The sequence below is a fragment of the Esox lucius genome, chromosome 1 (genome assembly GCF_011004845.1).
Source record: "Esox lucius isolate fEsoLuc1 chromosome 1, fEsoLuc1.pri, whole genome shotgun sequence".
In the NCBI taxonomy this organism is placed as follows: domain Eukaryota; kingdom Metazoa; phylum Chordata; class Actinopteri; order Esociformes; family Esocidae; genus Esox; species Esox lucius.
Window position 1 is genome coordinate 1,584,838 of NC_047569.1, and position 20,364 is coordinate 1,605,201.

At 42.2% G+C, this 20,364-nt stretch overlaps 1 protein-coding gene across 2 annotated transcripts in view; it reads left to right on the forward strand.

Annotated features, from left to right (window-relative positions):
• The window catches only part of LOC105006653 (fibroblast growth factor 12), a 244,861-nt gene that overhangs the window by 18,266 nt on the left and 206,231 nt on the right, over positions 1 to 20,364 (forward strand). The window contains exon 1 of one of the 2 annotated variants that reach the window (XM_029121177.2): positions 18,226 to 18,677. The exons of the other annotated variant lie outside the window; for it this stretch is intronic. Within the exon in view, the coding sequence (XP_028977010.2) occupies positions 18,344 to 18,677 (334 nt within the window). The 5' untranslated portion in view covers positions 18,226 to 18,343. Of the gene's footprint in view, positions 1 to 18,225; positions 18,678 to 20,364 lie in introns of those variants that run through there. 2 annotated transcript variants of the gene reach the window in all.

Here is a 20,364-nt window from a genome sequence, read left to right on the forward strand (position 1 = left end):
ACTGGGGATGTCGTCGGGCGGTGGAAGGAGTACTTCGAGGATCTCCTCAATCCCGCCATCACGTCTTCCATTGAGGAAGCAGAGGATGAGGGCTCAGAGGTGGACTCGTCCATCACCCGGGCTGAAGTCACCGAGGTGGTTAAGAAACTCCTCGGTGGCAAGGCACCGGGGGTGGATGAGATCTGCCCTGAGTACCTCAAGTCTCTGGATGTTGTGGGGCTGTCTTGGCTGACACGCCTGTGCAACATCGCGTGGCAGTCGGGGACAGTGCCTCTGGGATGGCAGACCGGGGTGGTGGTCCCTCTTTTTAAGAAGGCGGACCGGAGGGTGTGTTCCAACTATGGGGGGTCACACTTCTCAGCCTCCCCGGGAAAGTCTATGCCAGGGTTCTGGAGAGGAGAATACGGCCGATAGTAGAACCTCGGATTCAGGAGGAACAATGTGGTTTTCGTCCAGGCCGTGGAACACTGGACCAGCTCTATACCCTCTACAGGGAGATGGAGGGTTCATGGGAGTTTGCCCAACCAGTCCACATGTGTTTTGTGGATTTGGAGAAGGCATTCGACTGTGTCCCTCGCGGCATCCTGTGGAGAGTGCTTCGGGAATATGGGGTCCTGGGTCCTTTGCTAAGGGCTGTCAGGTCCCTGTACGACCGAAGCAGGAGCTTGGTCCGCATTGCCGGCAGTAAGTCAGACTTGTTCCCTGTGCATGTTGGACTCCGGCAGGGCTGCCCTTTGTCACCGGTTCTGTTCGTAATCTTTATGGACAGAATTTCTAGGCGCAGCCAGGGGCCGGAGGGTGTCAGGTTTGGGGACCACACGATTTCGTCTCTGCTCTTTGCGGATGATGTTGTCGTGTTGGCCCCTTCAAGCCAGGACCTTCAGCATGCACTTGGACGGTTTGCAGCCGAGTGTGAAGCGGTGGGGATGAAAATCAGTACCTCCAAATCCGAGGCCATGGTCCTCAGTCGGAAAAGGGTGGCTTGCCCACTTCAGGTTGGTGGAGAGTTCCTGCCTCAAGTGGAGGAGTTTAAGTAACTAGGGGTCCTGTTCACGAGTGAGGGAAGGATGGAACGGTAGATTGACAGACGGATCGGTGCAGCTTCTGCAGTAATGCGGTCGATGTATCGGTCTGTCGTGGTGAAGAATGAGCTGAGCCGCAAGGTGAAGCTCTCGATTTACCGGTCAATCTACGTTCCTACTCTCCCCTATGGTCATGAGCTTTGGGTCATGACCGAAAGGACAAGATCCCGGATACAGGCGGCCGAAATGAGCTTTCTCCGCAGGGTGGCTGGGCGATCCCTTAGAGATAGGGTGAGAAGCTCGGTCACCCGGGAGGAGCTCAGAGTAGAGCCGCTGCTCCTCCACATCGAGAGGGGTCAGCTGAGGTGGCTTGGGCATCTGTTCCGGATGCCTCCGGAACGCCTTCCTGGGAAGGTGTTCCGGTCCCGTCCCACCGGGAGGAGACCCCGGGGAAGACCTAGGACACGCTGGAGGGACTATGTCTCCCGGCTGGCCTGGGAACGCCTCGGTGTCCCCCCGGAAGAGCTGGAGGAAGTGTCTGGGGAGAGGGAAGTCTGGGCATCCCTGCTTAGACTGCTGCCCCCCCGACCCGGCCCCGGATAAGCGGAAGATGATGCTATGCTATGCAATGCTATGCTATGCTATGCTATCATTTAGATGGAATAGCCTTACGTAGGGATGGGCTTTTAGTAACCTAAAAGCAGGGATAGTATTAATAGGGCGTGGAGATGAGAGCATACTCTGGATGATGTATCACCGGTCTAACATATCAAAACCATCAGGATAATAATATTCACAGGCACCATTCCCTCATTTCCAGTGTAAAATGGTAAAGGTCAAAAAAACATTACTGTGCTATGTCAGCTATAAATCCTCTAGTTACTCTATTTTCAACAATGCATAACAAAATGGGTTATGCTAGCAAATGATCAGATACACAATGATAAACATGCACATTTTAAAACAGAATTCATCGTATTATGCACTGGATTTCTGAGTAACCATTGTAATTTTTAGAAAATAGAGCAAAACCAGATGTTAGCTATTTAATTTGGCAATGACAAAGCTTAGAACTCCAAAATAGTTTTCAGTCTTTTCTGAAAGTGCTTCCATTGCCTAGCACAATCTTTCATAGCCTTTTATTAAGAGGTGTTGCAACACACCATTCTTCACAAGTCCTATGGATAATACATTTTAATACTCCAGCAAGGTTAAGATTTTGTCTCCTTCAAATTGGTGGCAGCACAGTTTTTGTTGCACTTTGTTTTTATCACTGTAGTCAGTTCCTAGGTGTTAAGGAATTTAGCTGGAGCACAATTTTTTAGGTGCATTAAATGTTAGGGGTGGTTTCGTAGAAAATCTCTATTGAAAGTATGTATGTATGAAAGGGAGGGTATTTTGATTCACTTCTGCTGGGAGTGTAACCCGAGGCCCTGCTGATGGCCCAAATGGATGCTTTTCTTTCACACATACACACACAATAGCTTGCTAAAGGAGACCAGAAGACACAGACACATGGAAAAAAAATCAATGCTTGACTGTTACGTTGCCCAGAAGTAGTAAGGAAAGAACCCAAACAACAATGTCTGCCAAAGGTGGAACTATCCCCAGGTCCCCAAAGCAGAGTAGTGTTGTGGCTGCTCTGTCAAAGATGTTCTGCTGATTCATGAAGTCTCATACTATTGTTTTTTTTCCAAAACCACTACCACGCTTCCTTCAGGGAGACACTTTTCATTTCATTAGGCCAGGGTTTAGGGGTTTAGATCGAATTACAAAACTTTGAGGTATATTTTTACAAGTTGTGAGCTCATTCAAGCGTAGCTTAGATTTTGTAATTGTAGAAAACTATTGGAAACGCTAAGGATCGCTCAACCGCACCAAATGTTGATCAGCTGTTTATCTGCTGTTTGTCTTTTGTTCAGTATGGTGTGTTTTAGGGACGATCCGATGTGGTGCGTCCATTCCGTAAACATTACTCTCTTTACAATAAAATAAACCTGATGATTTCAGCTGCCACATGCTTCCGACCTGGACTAAGTTAAAATAGACTCTAGACTCAGCCCATATGCATATATTAATTATTACAATTGTAATAGGTTCACCAGGCACAGCCAGAAGAGGACTGGTCACCCCTCTGAGCCTGGGTCCTCACTCAGTTTCTTCCTAAATTATGGCATTCTTAGGGAGTTTTTACTAGCCACTGAAATTCAACACTACTGTTGTTTGCTCTTTGGGTTTTAAAGCCAGGTGTTTTGTAACATCTGCTGATGTAAAAAGGGCTTTATAAATACATTTGATTGATTGATTGATTGAATAAATACATCTAGTATTTAAAAATAACATTATAATGAGTGATATCACTAGCATATTAGCATTGTCAATGTGATCTTCACAGTATGTAAAAATATGAAGAGCTTTTAGTCCTGGGACACAGAAGTGAATTATGACTTTTTTCATAGACCATTGTTGGAGCCATTTTATGTATTATTGTGTATTTGTGGTTTGTGTGGGCATGTGAACACCTGGAGGTGTAGTGAGTAAGGTGGCATTTGTATGTAGATTAACTGGAACAGGAAAGGAGATTTTTGTCTCAATGGGGGAAGCAAAACACTTTTGACCATTCTACTGTATCTCTCACTCCATTACACAAATTATAATTTGTTATATGTTGATGTCATATGTTTTTATGTCTGCAACCTTGTTAATTGTGCTGCTGTCTGTCTTGGCCAGGACGCTCTTGGAAAAGAGATTTTTAATCTCAATGAGTTATCTTTCTGGTTAAATAAAGGTTATAATAATAATAAAACACATACAGCATACCCACACACTCTACCTTGTCCCTTTCTCTCTACACCTCCCCCACCCATTCCTCTCTCTCTGTCAGACACCAGAGAGCAGTAAGGTCAGTGTCTTCACATGCTCAGTCTGTTGGCATTCTTACCATTAACAGCAGCGGCCATTGCGCAGTGCTCAGCACCTTTTCTGTTCACCCATCCCTAACCCAATTCCGGATGACCAGTGTGTGTCAGAACCTGCTGCTGCCAAACCTCTTGTCTCAAGGCACCACTAACCAATCATGGCTAATGTCAGCCATCCATTCTTGTCCTCATTCAGTACTGTATTTGAACTCTCTCCCTTCTCTCTTTTCCTAGTAAATTCTTTCCTCTTCATCCCTCCTTTATTTTTTCTCTGTGTTGTTGGGTGTTTTATGGCTCTGCAGCATTGCAGGGGAAATAAGATCAACGTTTATGGTTGCGTACACAGTTTAGGAGATGTTATAGCAGGTGAAGCAAAAGACTGGTATTACTAGGGCAGTAGAATGTCAAACACATAATCGGAATAATTTAAAGATATATTTTTCCAGAATATTATGCTTGATTGAAAGAGGAATGATAGTGGGAAAGATAGAAGAGGAAGTGTTCTGAATAAGCAGTCGTCTGCAATCGAATGCATGCTGAAATGCTACTTGTGCACCAAAGGAAGAGACTTAGATAACTGGACCACCCTAGGACAATAATCATTACATTCTAATAAAAAACTATCAGAAAAAAGATTACAATCCAATGAACACTATAACAGTAATCCAATTAACAAATCCGTTTAACATATACAGTGGGGAGAACAAGAATTTGATACACTGCCGATTATGCAGGTTTTCCTACTTACAAAGCATGTAGAGGTCTATCATTTTTATCATAGGAACACTTCACCTCTGAGAGATGGAATCTAAAACAAAAATCCAGAAAATCACATTGTATGATTTTTTTATAATTTATTTGAATTTTATTGCATGACATAAGTATTTGATCACCTACCAACCAGTAAGAATTCTGTCTCTCACAGACCTATTCGTTTTTCTTTAAGAAGCCCTCCGGTTCTCCACTCATTACCTGTATTAACTGCACCTGTTTGAACTCGTTACCTGTATAAAAGAGACCTGTCCACATACTCAATCAAACAGACACCAACCTCTCCACAATGGCCAAGACCAGAGAGCTGTGTAAGAACATCAGGGATAAAATTGTAGACCTGCACAAGGCTGGGATGGGCTACAGGACAATAGGCAAGCAGCTTGGTGAGAAGGCAACAACTGTTGGCGCAATTATCAGAAAATGGAAGAAGTTCAAGATGACAGTCAATCTCCCTCGGTCTGAGGCTCCATGCAAGATCTCACCTTGTGGGGCATCAATGATCATGAGGAAGATGAGGGATCAGCCCAGAACTACACGGCAGGACCTGGTCAATGACCTGAAGAGAGCTGGGACCACAGTCTCAAAGAAAACCATTAATAACACACTACGCCGTCATGGAGTAAAATCCTGCAGCGCACGCAAGGTCCCCCTGCTCAAGCCAGCGCATGTCCAGGCCTGTCTGAAGTTTGACAATGACGATCTGGATGATCCAGAGGTGGAATGGGAGACGGTCATGTGGTCTGACGAGCTTTTTGGTCTAAATTCTACTCGCCATGTTTGGAGGAAGAAGAAGGATGAGTACAACCCCAAGAACACCATCCCAACCGTGAAGCATGGAGGTGGAAACATAATTCTTAAGGGATGCTTTTCTGCAAAGGGGACAGGATGACTGCACCGTATTGAGGGGAGGATGGATGGGGCCATGTATCATGAGATCTTGGCCAACAACCTCCTTCCCTCAGTAAAAGCATTGAAGATGGGTCTTCCAGCATGACAACGACCCAAAACACATAGCCTAAGGAGTGGCTGCTTAAGAAGCATCTTAAGGTCCTGGAGTGGCCTAGCCAGTCTCCAAACCTGAACCCAATAGAAAATCTTTGGAGGGAGCTGAAAGTCCATATTGCCCAGCGACAGCGCCAAAACCTGAAGGATCTGGAGAAGGTCTGTATGGAGGAGTGGGCCAAAATTCCTGCTGCAGTGTGCGCAAACCTGGTCAAGAACTACAGGAAACGTATGATCTCTGTAATTACAAACAAAGGTTTCTGTACCAAATATTAACTTCTGCTTTTCTGATGTATCAAATACTTATGTCATGCAATAAAATGCAAATTAATTACTTAAAAATCATTCAATGTGATTTTCTGGATTTTTGTTTTAGATTCCGTAACTCACAGTTGAAGAGAACCTATGAAGAAAATTACAGACTTCTACATGCTTTGTATCTGGGAAAACCTGCAAAATCGACAGTGTATCAAATACTTGTTCTCCCCACTGTACCTGTTGATTCTTACAGGGCTCTGTAGTCTGGTCTCCTATTTTCAAAAGATTTCTTATATACATTTTCCTACCATATCCACAAACACGTTCAGGAGAGTGCGCTTGCCCAGTTATGAAGATTCCAACACGGTAAAGGCAACTTTGAGTATCCAATTAGAAGAGCAGATTTTCGTATCTTATGATTTTCGTATATCTTTCGTATCTTTTTTTTTTTTAAATCTTATGAAAATACCAGACTAGACCAGACTACAGAGCCCTGTAATAATCAGCAGCAGTTGGTAGTTGAGTTAATAGATGTTATTTGTGGTGGTGTTAAAATGTATAAGAAACATTACAAAGTTTAACACAATGGTTAATGGTGTCTAACGATATATTCAATCTTCACAATATTATATAATATTTTAATGTATGACAATATTATATAATGTCAATAGACTATACTGACACCTGTCAAATGGTCAGTTCTGTGGTGTAGTGGTTAAAGACACAACCTTTCATGTGGGTGACCTGGGTTCGAATCTCCAGAGGGCAGGCACAATGAACACTGTATTGCGGGCCTGCTGAACTAGGCTTGGCCGATTTATTTTTCTTTGTAAAGCACACTGAATTGCTTCGATGTTTGAATTGTGCTTTATAAATTTGCTTGCTTGCTTACTATCCTGAAAAAATCCTAATACGTAATATGATATGTCCACGATGAGACACCAGTTGCTTGCGTGGAACCCACTACACCATTTTACAAGGGTGGGGTGCTGACTCACTCAGTAAGAGACATTTGCTCTTCTTGGCCGGCTCCGCTTTTGTGGTGCAGCAAAAACTGAACAACTGAAGCCAAAGATTTGTTTTGAAACTGTCTAGAAAACATTGACCTTTAGCCCTTTAGACTATCTTGGATGTGCCCCAAAACATATAAATATTTAAGTCCAGGTTAAAAACTGACCGCTTAAACTTAACCACACTGCTTTTATAACTTCTTATGGAATCACTTTCAGCTGGCATGGAGCGAGTGTTTGGGCCATCGTGCTCTTCACCTGATGAGCGACTCCATCTGCCAAGCACTTTAAATAATTAAGAGGTCTACTGAGCAACAATCAGTTGGGCATATGTCTAGATCGAGATCGAGTTGTTTGCTATGCAGGACAGCTCCTTAATGTGTTTTATCTGTGGAACTGCATGGCAATGCCTTATGGGAAAATACAGTGCTATTGATCAGTTGATGAATAGAGCTGCGCTTCACACAGCACATAGATGACTTTGTGCACAACAAAGCCATAGAAGGTACACATGAGATTCACAGGGACTTTTATGTTTCCTAGGCAAGTGTACAGTGGGGCAAAAAAGTATCCCCTCAATACAGTACAGTCGTCCTGTCCCCTTTGCAGAAAAGCATCCCCAAAGAATGATGTTTCCACCTCCATGCTTCACAGTTGGGATGCTGTTCTTGGGGTTGTACTCATCCTTCTTGCGTGCGCTGCAGGATTTTAATCCATGACGGCGTAATGTGTTACTAATGGTTTTCTTTGAGTCTGTGGTCTCAGCCCTCTTCAGGTCATTGACCAGGTAGTTCTGGGCTGATCCCTCACCTTCCTCATCATCATTGATGCCCCACGAGGTGAGATCTTGCATGGAGCCCCAGACCGAGGGAGATTGACCGTCATCTTGAAATTCTTCCATTTTCTAATAATTGCGCCAACAGTTGTTGCCTTCTCACCAAGCTGCTTGCCTATTGTCCTGTAGCCTATCCCAGCCTTGTGCAGGTCTAAAAAAAATTCCCTGATGTCCTTACACAGCTGTCTGTTCTTGGCCATTGTGGAGAGGTTGGAGTCTGATTGAGTCTGATTGAGTGTGTGGACAGGTGTCTTTTATACGGGTAACGAGTTCAAACAGGTGCAGTTAATACAGGAAATGAATGAAGAACAGGAGGGCTTCTTAAAGAAAAACTAACAGGTCTGTGAGAGCCGGAATTCTTACTGGTTGGTAGATGATCAAATACTTATGTCATGCAATAAAATGCAAATTAATTATTTAAAAATTATACAATGTGGTTTTCTGGATTTTTGTTTTAGATTCCGGCTCTCACAGTTGGTTGATAAAAACTAGACCTCTACATGTTTTGTAAGTAGGAAAACCTGCAAAATCGGCTTGTGTATCAAATATTTGTTCTCCCCACTGTAGTTGAGTTACCCGAAAATATGTTATTGTTAGGCAGCTACACAGTTCTGTGATATGTTGCTGTATCGGAGGGAGTTGGTAGTTCAGTTTCCCCGATATAGGGTTACTTTAAACTGGGTACAGGGCCCCGCAAGCTGCTGGTCATTTCAGCGGACATTACAGTTATGTTAAGGCAACAAAACCCCCCACCCATCCACCCAGACCTCCTCTCTAGCTGTAACAGCAGCAGTTACTTTGGTGCTCACAGAACGCCAGACTAGCTAACTGTAAGGTTTTGGAGTGAGTGAAAAGCTCAATAAATGCAACGTAAGTTAAGAAAGCAGTAAAACAAACAATGCAATTCACAATATAGCATTACATCTAACCTTAAATCTAGATAAATATGACTTACTTGTCGGATGCAGACACTGCTGAAAGTAGGCTACCCCGTGCCGTCTTCTTCTCTGGAATGTTACACACTTTTTCGTGCGTTTACCTGGGCACGTTTACAAATTCGTGCACACAGATTGCAAAATCGTGCGTACTGATTGCAAAACCGTGCGCACAGATTAGAAAACCGAGTGCACGGATTACGTGGGCGCGTTTACAAATTTGTGTGCACAGATTGCAAAACTGTGCGCACTGATTGGAAAACCGTGCAAACAGTTTATAAAACTGAGGGCACGGATTATGTATCTGTGCAAACAGATTATAAAACCGAAGGAATGGATTTTTATTCCGTGCCCACGTTTTTAGTTTTTTTTAGCTGACCCCGGGGGGGCTCCGTAGTGCCGGGAGAAGCTTAAAAAATGAAAACGATTACAAGAAGATCGAGATCACAATAACAAGAGCGGTTCTGACCGGCGGAGCAAATTGTTTGACCGTCTACATGCGTTGCTGGGTCACAGGTCGGCATTCTATGGCGCTGCGGCAACAATTTACTCGGCTGCTGCGTTGTTGGAAGCCATGGTGGAAGACACAGAAACTGGATAACCAGTTGGTTTAAGGTAAATTGCATAATGTTTTACATGATGCATGTTAAGTGCTATAAAGTTATGTTTTGGAAAAGTCAGGATATTCGTATACTACTTGTTATTGTCATGCTATTGTTCTTCTAGACAAAAACCAATGTCAGCTACAGGAACATCAATGATGTTAGCCTTGCTAACGTCCCCTATTATCGGCCACTGCCTATTATACAGTAATGTATGGAGGTTAAATAAAATAAAAAATCATGTATGGAAATTTTTTGTTGCAAATCGTGAACGTGTCGACTTGCGGGACAGATCAGACATCATCACGTAGGCTGTTATCAATGATCTGACTTTTTTTCCTTCTTCACCAGAAGGCTTGAAAGGTAGCTAAAACTTTCTAGTAAACACGTAATTGAAATTGTGTTCAGGCATTTATAACACAAATAAAGAGGAAATTAAACGTTATTGGACAAAATAGTGAGGTGGCTGATAATAGAGGACAGTGGCCGATAATAGGGGTTGTATTTCTTAGCCACGTCACTAACCAACTAGCTGAAAATAGTAATATTTCAGAAATGATAATTAATGACATGATAGTTAACATTTGTATTTATCTAATAATCACTAAACATTAACAACTTGATCAAATGATATTTTTCAAAACTGCTGTTGGCTATGCCGACTGTGCTTGTGTATTATTAATTTATTGTGGTGTGTATGTGTTTATTTTTCTTCTTAGGAAAGAAGGAAAGAGACAGAGACTTCCTTGACGCACTGAGGGACATGGACGACGCTAACCGGACCGTCCTGCAGCGAGGACAGGAGCAGCAGGACCAGTATTTCCAGCTGCAATAATGATGAAAGAGCCAGGCTGAGGAGAGCCGTATAAAGAGTGATAAGGAGGCGAGAGTTGGCATTCCTCGAGTCTCAGGTGTAAGAAACTGTGCTGTGTGTATTAACCTTGTAGAGTGTTATGTATTTTATTGCTTTATCTTCTTGCTATATTTTTAGGATTCTCACTACGTAGTTGGAGTGTGCTATGCCACCATTCATAAGCATATTACATTTATAATATTCAATAATACTACCAATTGCTGCTGGTTTACTTATGTTGCTGCCATATCTAAATGTTCAGTAATACTACACAGATTGCTGCTGGTTTACAGTACTCTTTGTATTTTGCACCTTTGCAAATTAAATAATTGTTGAACCAAATACGTGTGTATAGCAGAGGAACTTCCACACACTGTCATGCTCACTGCTGAAATATTTATTAAATCTCAACGTTTGCAGAAATTTGGTTCAGTGACACACCGTAGTAATGCCAACTCTGATTGAGAAATGCTCCTGTACTGAGTTGGTTGCAGGTTTCCACAGTGCAATGGCGATCTTTTTTTGAATAGGTACACGACGGCGATGTCATGTCACCCCAGTTAAAATCTTTATCCAATAGGCCTTGGTGAAAGTTGAAACCACGGTTTTAACACCATTGGTGTACCCAAACGGATGTAGAAACACAACACATTCTGTAGTACTTGCATATCTGAAACACACACAAAAAGGTTCCAATAATAAGTTATGGTGGTCTTTAGACCGCGGTGAAAATGCACACAACAATGGGCTGAGGGAACCCTTTAGTTCCTTGAATAGCAGTTCCTGGGGCTGTGACGTGTAGGCCGCTAGCGTGTACATAGAAATTTTCCGCATGTACATTCAAAACCCTGTACTTTCTGTCCTGGGTGGGGCAGGAGGGTGGGCTAAGCCCCAAATGTTTGTGATCCTACTGACACCTCTGGTTATGTATATTAATGCCGCTTGAGGTCAAAATCATGTCAGAACTTTTTTCACCTTTAATGTGACCTATAAAGTGAAAAATTCTATTGGAAAACAATTGAAATCTTTGAGGGGGAAAAATAAACAATAAAAAACTCATAATAAGCTGGTTGCATAAGTGTGCACACCCTTAAACCAATACTTGTTGAAGCACCTTTTGATTTTATTACAGCACTCAGTCTTTTTGAGTAGGAGTCTATTAGCATGGGACATGGCACACAGGGCAATATTTGCCCATTCTTCTTTGCAAAAGTGCTCCAAATCTGTCAGATTGCGATGGCATCTCCTGTGCACAGCCCTCTTCAGATCACCCCACAGATGATCAATTGGATTCAGGTCTGGCTGGGCCATTCCAAAACATTAATCTTTTTCTGGTGAAGCCATGCTTTTGTGGACCACCCTGACTAAGGCCCTGGTTCCAGCTGATGAAATACAGCCCCAAAGCATGATGCTGCCACCACCATGCTTCACTGTGGGTATGGTGTTCTTTTGGTGATGTGCAGTGTTGTTTTTGCACCAAACATACCTTTTGGAATTATGGGCAAAAAGTTCAACCTTGGTTTCATCAGAACATAAGACATTTTCCGATGTGCTTTTGAAGGACTTTTCGCAAACGTCAGCCAGCCTTGGATGTTTTTCTTTGTAAGAAAAGGCTTCCATCTTGCCCCCATACCCCATTCATATGAAGAGTACAGGAGATTGTTGCACACATGTAGCACACAGCCAGTACTTGCCAGAAATTCCTGCAGTGCCTTTAATGTTGATGTTGGCCTCTTGGAAGCCTCCCTGACCAGTTTTCTTCTCGTCTTTTCATCAATTTTGTCTCTGTTGTGCCATATTTTCTCCACTTGATGATGTCCGTCTTCACTGTGTTCCATGGTATATCTAATGCTTTGGAAATTCATTTGTTCCCTTCTTCTGACTGATATCTTTCAACAATGAGATCCCTTTGATTGCTTTGGAAGCTCTCTGCAGACCAAGGCTTTTGCTCTGAGATGCAACTAAGAAAATCCTACTAGAACAGCTGAACTTCATTTGTAATTAATCAGAGTTACTTTGAATGATGGCAGGGGTGTAATAACTTCTTTTTAACATGTTTGAATGTGATTGGTTAATTCTGATCACAGCCACATCCCCAGTTATAAGAGGGTGTGCACACTTATGCAACCAGTTTTTATTTTTCACTTTTCCCCCTCGAAAATGTCTGTTTGTTTTTCAATTGAATTGTTAACATTATAGGTCACATTGGTTTTACATTCACAAAAAATTTGAATTCTAACAGGGATGTGTAGACTTTTTATATCCACTGTAGATGGCTGGAGTTGCTTTGTCACCCTTGGTAATCATGAATCTGATAGGGTGGCTATGACATGCGGAGTTCCCCAGGGATCAGTTCTCGGATCGCTTCTATTCAATCTCTATATGCTACCTCTGGGCCAAATTCTACAGAACAACAACATTAACTACCACAGCTATGCCGATGATACTCAACTTCAGACACTTAGTGCCAGGCACAATCCCTGTATAACAACCCAGTAACTCTGACCCTAACATCCACCAATTTTCTTTTGTTATCCTGTAATTCAGTGCTGTTCATACTGTATATATACTGTATTTATCATATCCACCTACCTCATGTACATTACACCTGCACAAAAATTACTTATTTATTAATTCCAGCATTATTTGCACTCTGCACCATTACACTAGATATATATAAATAACATCCCCTGTCATTATGTAAATAATAATACCTGTACAAAAATATTTATTTCCAGCACCCTTTATACCCTGCTCATCATCAGTTTTACTATGTTATTGTTTTGGTATATTATGTGTATATACACTCCCCTAAAGGATTATTAGGAACACCTGTTCAATTTCTCATTAATGCAATTATCTAGTCAACCAATCACATGGCAGTTGCTTCAATGCATTTAGGGGTGTGGTCCTGGTCAAGACAATCTCCTGAACTCCAAACTGAATGTCAGAATGGGAAAGAAAGGTGATTTAAGCAATTTTGAGCGTGGCATGGTTGTTGGTGTCAGACGGGCCGGTTTGAGTATTTCCCAATCTGCTCAGTTACTGAGATTTTCACGCACAACCATTTCTAGGGTTTACAAAGAATGGTGTGAAAAGGGAAAAACATCCAGTATGCGGCAGTCCTGTGGGCGAAAATGCCTTGTTGATGCTAGAGGTCAGAGGAGAATGGGCTGACTGATTCAAGCTGATAGAAGAGCAACTTTGACTGAAATAACTGAGTTACAACAGACGGTTACAACCGAGGTATGCATTTGTGAAGCCACAACACGCACAACCTTGAGGCGGATGGGCTACAACAGCACAAGACCCCACCGGGTACCACTCATCTCCACTACAAATAGGAAAAAGAGGCTACAATTTGCACAAGCTCACCAAAATTGGACAGTTGAAGACCCAGAAACCTGAAGGATTCCACTACAGATACAGGGCTGTTGACAATGGTGATAGAGTCGGGGGGCTTGTCCTGAAGTCCAAAGTAATTTCCACAGATTGAGCGTGTTAATCTCCAGGTTGTTCTGACCACACCAGAGGACTAGCTGTTCAACCTCCCATCTCTAGGCAGACTTAGAGTTACAACAGCACAAGACCCCACTACAAAAAGAGGCTACAATTTGCACAAGCTCACCAAAATTGGACAGTTGAAGACTGGAAGAATGTTGCCTGGTCTGATGAGTCTCGATTTATGTTGAGACATTCAGATGGTAGAGTAGAATTTGGCGTAAACAGAATGAGAACATGGATCCATCATGCCTTGTTACCACTGTGCAGGCTGCTGGTGGTGGTGTAATGGCCCCTTAGTGCCAATTGGGCATCGTTTAAATGCCCCGGCCTACCTGAGCATTGTTTCTGACCATGTCCATCCCTTTATGACCACCATGTACCCATCCTCTGATGGCTACTTCCAGCAGGATAATGCACCATGTCACAAAGCTCGAATCATTTCAAATTGGTTTCTTGAACATGACAATGAGTTCACTGTACTGAAATGGCCCCCACAGTCACCAGATCTCAACCCAATAGAGCATTTTTGGGATGTGGTGGAACGAGAGCTTCGTGCCCTGGATGTGCATCTCACAAATTTTGTGTACACATACCTGGTGAATAAAGGTGATTCTGATTTTGAAATATATATGGCTCTCGAACCATATGATAAAAGCTCAATAGACACTCTGTGTCACTGTATAGAGCACATAAATACCTGGATGAACCAAAAATTGTCTACAATTAAACCAAGAGATTATTGTGTTTGGCAAAAAAAATAAAAGAACAAGTATTAGTAAAGAGCTGGATTCTCAGGGCCTTAAAACCAGGGATCAAGTGTGTAATTTTGGTGCCCTGATAGACTCAGTCATATCAAAGCGGTCACCAAAACAGCATTCTATCATCAAAAAAATATAGCCAGAATAAAAGGCTTGGTGTCCAAAAAAGACCAAGAGAAGCTCATCCATGCTTTTATCTCTAGTAGGGTTGACTACTGTAATGGCCTCTTAACTGGACCCCCCAAAAAGACTGTAAAACAGCTGCAGCTCATTCAGAATGCTGCTGCTAGAATGTTAACCAGGATCAAGAGAACAGAGCACATCACTCCGGTTCTTAAATCTTTGCATTGGCTTCCAGTCAGTTACAGACAAGATTTTAAAGTGGTGCTTTTAGTTTATAAATCTCTGAATGGTTTAGGACCAGAATACATTTCTGATATGTTTGAAGAATATAAACCGAGCAGGGATCTTAGATCCATGAACACAGGTCAGCTATTAGAGCCCAGAGTCCAAACTAAACATGGAGATGCTGCGTTTAGCAGTTATGCTGTACAAAACTGGAGTAACTACCAGAAGATCTTAGACGTGCCCCAAACGTATACAGGTACAGTCCAGGTTAAAAACACTTCTCTTTTCAGGTGCCTATGACTGAGCACTTAAACATAACCGCAATGTTTAGCCTTATAGCTTCCTATGTTTTTATCCCGTTTTTATTCTTTTTATTCTTTATTATGACCTTTGATCATCTTTGAGAACTTAATTGGAGTCCAAATCTGGCAAATGGAATTGATAGGCAAAAATAAATGAAATGTAATTAGTTATAAATGAATTCTATTACACAAGAAAATGTGGTGAAAGTAAAATGGTTTGAATACTTTCCAAAGGTCTTCTGTTTCTGCCCACGAGCAGGAAAGATGATGATGACGTTGCACTCTTACTCTAACATCAATATCCATACCTTTATGCCAAAATGTAACCTTGCCCCAATGCCAAACCTAAAAGTAAGAATGGAGGTTGGGGGTAGCTTCTTTACAGACTCCAAAGCCAGAATGTAGGATGGAAAATGGCCTCTTCACAGTCTCTAAAGCCAGAATGGCCAGAATGCCCAGAACTAAATAGGGAACTTGGTAGCTTGTGTGTGTGTGTGCGTGCCAGTAGCTTGAGGTTTTGTTGGTTAGTATTTGTGCTAAGAGCTATTCTACAGTCTATACAGCTAGAAGTGAGCTGGCAATAGAGTGGAGTTATTTACACTCGTCATCATCAGGTGTGTGTTTGTGTGTGTGTGTGTGTGTGTGTGTGTGTGTGCGTGTGTGTGTCATCATTTGCTATATATTGCCCTCTGCTGGTCAATATACAAATTGCAGTCTGGAAGCTGTATGAGTTGAAGCCAATTACAGACACCCAAACACAAACTGAATTGAGGTCCATGTATGAAACAAATAGTATATAGGCAGACATGGACTTACATATTAACACAGTCACACTTTGATTATAAAACAATGTGCCATAAAAATAATGCACAGCATTTAATCATCTGTGGTTATGAAAAGCTTTGAAAGATTAGTGTTGGCCCACCTGAAGGACATCACAGGCCCCTTGCTAGACCACCTGCAGTTTGCCTACCGGGCTAACAGGTCTTTAGTTGGTGCTGTCAACATACATCCTGCAACACCTTGACTCTCCAGGGACATATGCAAGGATCCTATTCGTTGACTTCAGCTCGGCGTTCAACACCATCATCCCGGACATCCTCCATACCAAACTCATCCAGCTCACTATGCCAGCCTCCACCTTTCAGTGGATTACAAACTTCCTGACCAACAGGAGTCAGCAGGCGAGGCTGGGGAACATCACATCCAGCACCTGAACAATCAGTACTGGTGCCCCCCAGGGGTGTGTGCTCTCCCCACTGCTCTTCTCTCTCTACACCAACAACTGCACCTCAAGAGACCCATCCGTCAAACCATCGCAGACGACACTGGCCTCATCCAGGATGGTGACAAGTCTGCCTAGAGATGGGAGGTTGAACAGCTAGTCCTCTGGTGTGGTCAGAACAACCTGGAGATTAACACGCTCAATCTGTGGAAATTACTTTGGACTTCAGGACAAGCCCCCCGACTCTATCACCATTGTCAACAGCCCTGTATCTGTAGTGGAATCCTTCAGGTTTCTGGGTCTTCAACTGTCCAATTTTGGTGAGCTTGTGCAAATTGTAGCCTCTTTTTCCTATTTGTAGTGGAGATGAGTGGTACCCGGTGGGGTCTTGTGCTGTTGTAGCCCATCCGCCTCAAGGTTGTGCGTGTTGTGGCTTCACAAATGCATACCTCGGTTGTAACCGTCTGTTGTAACTCAGTTATTTCAGTCAAAGTTGCTCTTCTATCAGCTTGAATCAGTCGGCCCATTCTCCTCTGACCTCTAGCATCAACAAGGCATTTTCGCCCACAGGACTGCCGCATACTGGATGTTTTTCCCTTTTCACACCATTCTTTGTAAACCCTAGAAATGGTTGTGCGTGAAAATCTCAGTAACTGAGCAGATTGGGAAATACTCAAACCGGCCCGTCTGACACCAACAACCATGCCACGCTCAAAATTGCTTAAATCACCTTTCTTTCCCATTCTGACATTCAGTTTGGAGTTCAGGAGATTGTCTTGACCAGGACCACACCCCTAAATGCATTGAAGCAACTGCCATGTGATTGGTTGACTAGATAATTGCATTAATGAGAAATTGAACAGGTGTTCCTAATAATCCTTTAGGTGAGTGTATATACTGTATATATCAAAACCACCTACCTCATGTTCATTACACCTGCACAAAAATGACTTATTAATTCCTTCCAGCATTGTTTGCATGCTGCTCCATTACACTATACATACATATATATATATATATGTATATATATATATATATATATATATATATATAGATCACATCCGCCGTCATTATGCAAATAATAATACCTGGATACAAATATTTATTTCCAGCACCTTTTATACCCTGCTCATTGCGATTCTGTCTCATCAGTCTTACTATGTTGTTTTTTTGGTTTGTTATGTTTATTTATGTATACTGTATATTGCAGTTGGTGACTCCTTTGTTTAGGTTTTTATGAGTAAGCATATTGTGAGCCTGTATTATCCAGAGTCAAATTTCTTTTTTGTGTACACATACCTGGCGAATAAAGCTGATTCTGATTTAGCAGATGCTCTTATCTAGAGCAACTTATCAGAGTACTTAAGATCAACTGTTTTGCTCAACGACAGATTTTTCATCTTGCCAGTTAGGGATTTGATCCAGGAACCTTTTGGTCTAACCAAAGGTTAGGTTAGGTTTGCTCTAACCACTAATCTATCTGCCGCCATTAAAGGTAAGTGTTATTTCATCCAAATATGAATCCAGGACAAACTATCCCTTTAAATACTCTAAATGTTCCCAGTGTTTCCAGTGAATTTCCTTCCCTGGCACTTTCTATGTAAACATAGATATTAACAGTTCCCTCCCAGCAGCTTTTCCCATTTAGTACACTCTCAAAATAGACCCTATCCATTTCTATTGCATGGGGAACCATGGCCATGGGATCACATATCCACATAGTTAAACTGTTTGAATTATTCCTAATTGTGTTACAGCTGTCCTGTTTGACAACGGTGAAAAGGTTGAAACTGGTGTCTTATTGCGCTGGTTGATAACCTGCTCGTAAAGCCAGATGGTGTGCATGCACGCTAATATGTGTGTGTGGGTGTGTGTGTGTGTTTGTGAGTATCCACATAGCTACATGAGCCTGTAGAGAGTGGTGGTGGCAATGTGGGGAATAGGGGTTGTGAGTTTTAGTGTCTACTGTAGCAAGGCTAAACACGCATGGTCAGCCCATGCAACAATTAGACAAGGACTGGTCAGCCACAATTTATGGCAAGCAACACAGACAACTAATACAAAGACCTATAGAGGTGGTGAAAGCAGGGGCAAAGACTTTCAAAGGTGAAACGTGGGGTGGTCTAAGGTCACAAAGAGCAGATTACGGGGTACAAGGGGAAGGGGGCTTAGTAGTGTGCATTGTGTTTTTGGACGTCTTGGAAGGTGTGGGAGAACCAGATATGACACGTTCCCTCGGGAACCTGTTCCGGCGGCTGCTGTCCAAAGAGAGTAAGGGAGAGGAGGAAGATGAAGAAGAAAGAACAGTGAAACCAGTCATTGATGAGCAGGGTGAGTTATTCTTGCTCCAGACCTGATGCATGGGCTCAGACTTTGTTAATGATAGCTTCCTGTAATCCAGTTGGTGTAACAAACATGGGAATACTTGTTTGAAATCCCAAAAACGTGTGTTTGCTCCAATATAAATCAAAGGCTTCGCTTCAACAGGTTGATCCAGTCTCATGTTGTACAATAGAACCAAGTTCAAAGCGGCTGATCATACTGTTGCACACATGGGAACATTTGCAACATGAAGAGGCAACAATGTGTCTGTAATTCACTAGTTGAAATTGCTGTAAGCAAAAGTAGTCTGGGGTTAGGAGAGAGTTGTGATGCTTGAACCTTTTGTCAGCTGATGCGCTGGGTGGCTGAGGAGACGATGGATGCCTGTGTGTTTTGAATATCAGTGAAAGAGAACGCTTGTGAATATAAACCCTAGATGACTAAAAGATGAGTGATAGTGAAATCATCAAGCAGCGAACTTGGCACAACACATTTTGGAAATGTCTAAACATTTATTTCCATTTGTATTATATTACCAACACCATAATGCATTCTTTTGTATTATTTAATGTGAGCTAAATTTAAAGAAAAATATTCCAAATAGAATATATAATACATGTCCCCTCTACTACCAGGAGTGCCAAGATGGCCGATGGTTGATTTCACAGCCTCTTTTTTGTGAACACCAGTTCTTAACTTGTAAATTGGGCGGTCTGGGAACACATTTTGGGCATGAGGGAGACATGGATCCAGTTGGCAAATCGACACTAGTAAAGCACATCGGTAGCGCAAATAGCAGAGTCAGACAACAAAAAGCTAAAACTCTCAAACTTTTCACAGAGGCTACAAGAGGCTGCAGAAATAAGTAACTTTATGAACACTGATTGCTTTTAGTAGAATATTTACAGTGCAAAGCGAACACAGTGATGGAAAAAGTCCAGTCATGCGCAGCAGACCGGATCTGTGGAAAACAAAGGTGTAAAATCTGAGAGGTGCTGAATCCTATTCCAGCTGAATCTGGCTCAAATTAACCACTAACGAACACATAGCTTCAGCAATCCAAGGTATCTGTGCTTATTTAATAGTTATACTGTATGCTGATAAGGGTAAGTCATAATGCAATGATGGTAATGCTGATGATTTTCATTGCTCTTAACTGTAACACTAATACAAGTCAAACTTGTCCAAACCTGTCTGAACCTGATACCTGCTAGCCTCCCCCTTCTCTTAATGCTGGCAATAGAAAGTACACATGTACTCAGCACAGTATAAAAATACATTAGGAGATCTGATCACCTCCTATAGCTCTTACAACTCTGCTCACAATTTCTCGCCTGGGAAAATCTCTGCTTGTTTACATCGCCAACCATGTGTGCATAGAAATGCGCACACACAAACACACAAGTGACAGTAGTCTGCAAATCTTTTCTCTAGCAAGCCTATTTTTCCTAAGCTGAGGGTCAGAAATGAACAGTCGCAAATGTGATGGAGATGATACCCACTCTACTTATTTTTATTGTTCTGTTCTTTGGCATGCTTTGTAGTTTTGATCACGTTATGTAGCTTTTTGATATCATCTTGATGACTAAATAAAATCAAAATGTTATGTTTTTCTGCTGTACTCGCAACCTACAAGGGGTGGACAAAATCAGAGAAACACCACATGGAAAAGGACTGTTACTTTCAAGTAACTAAA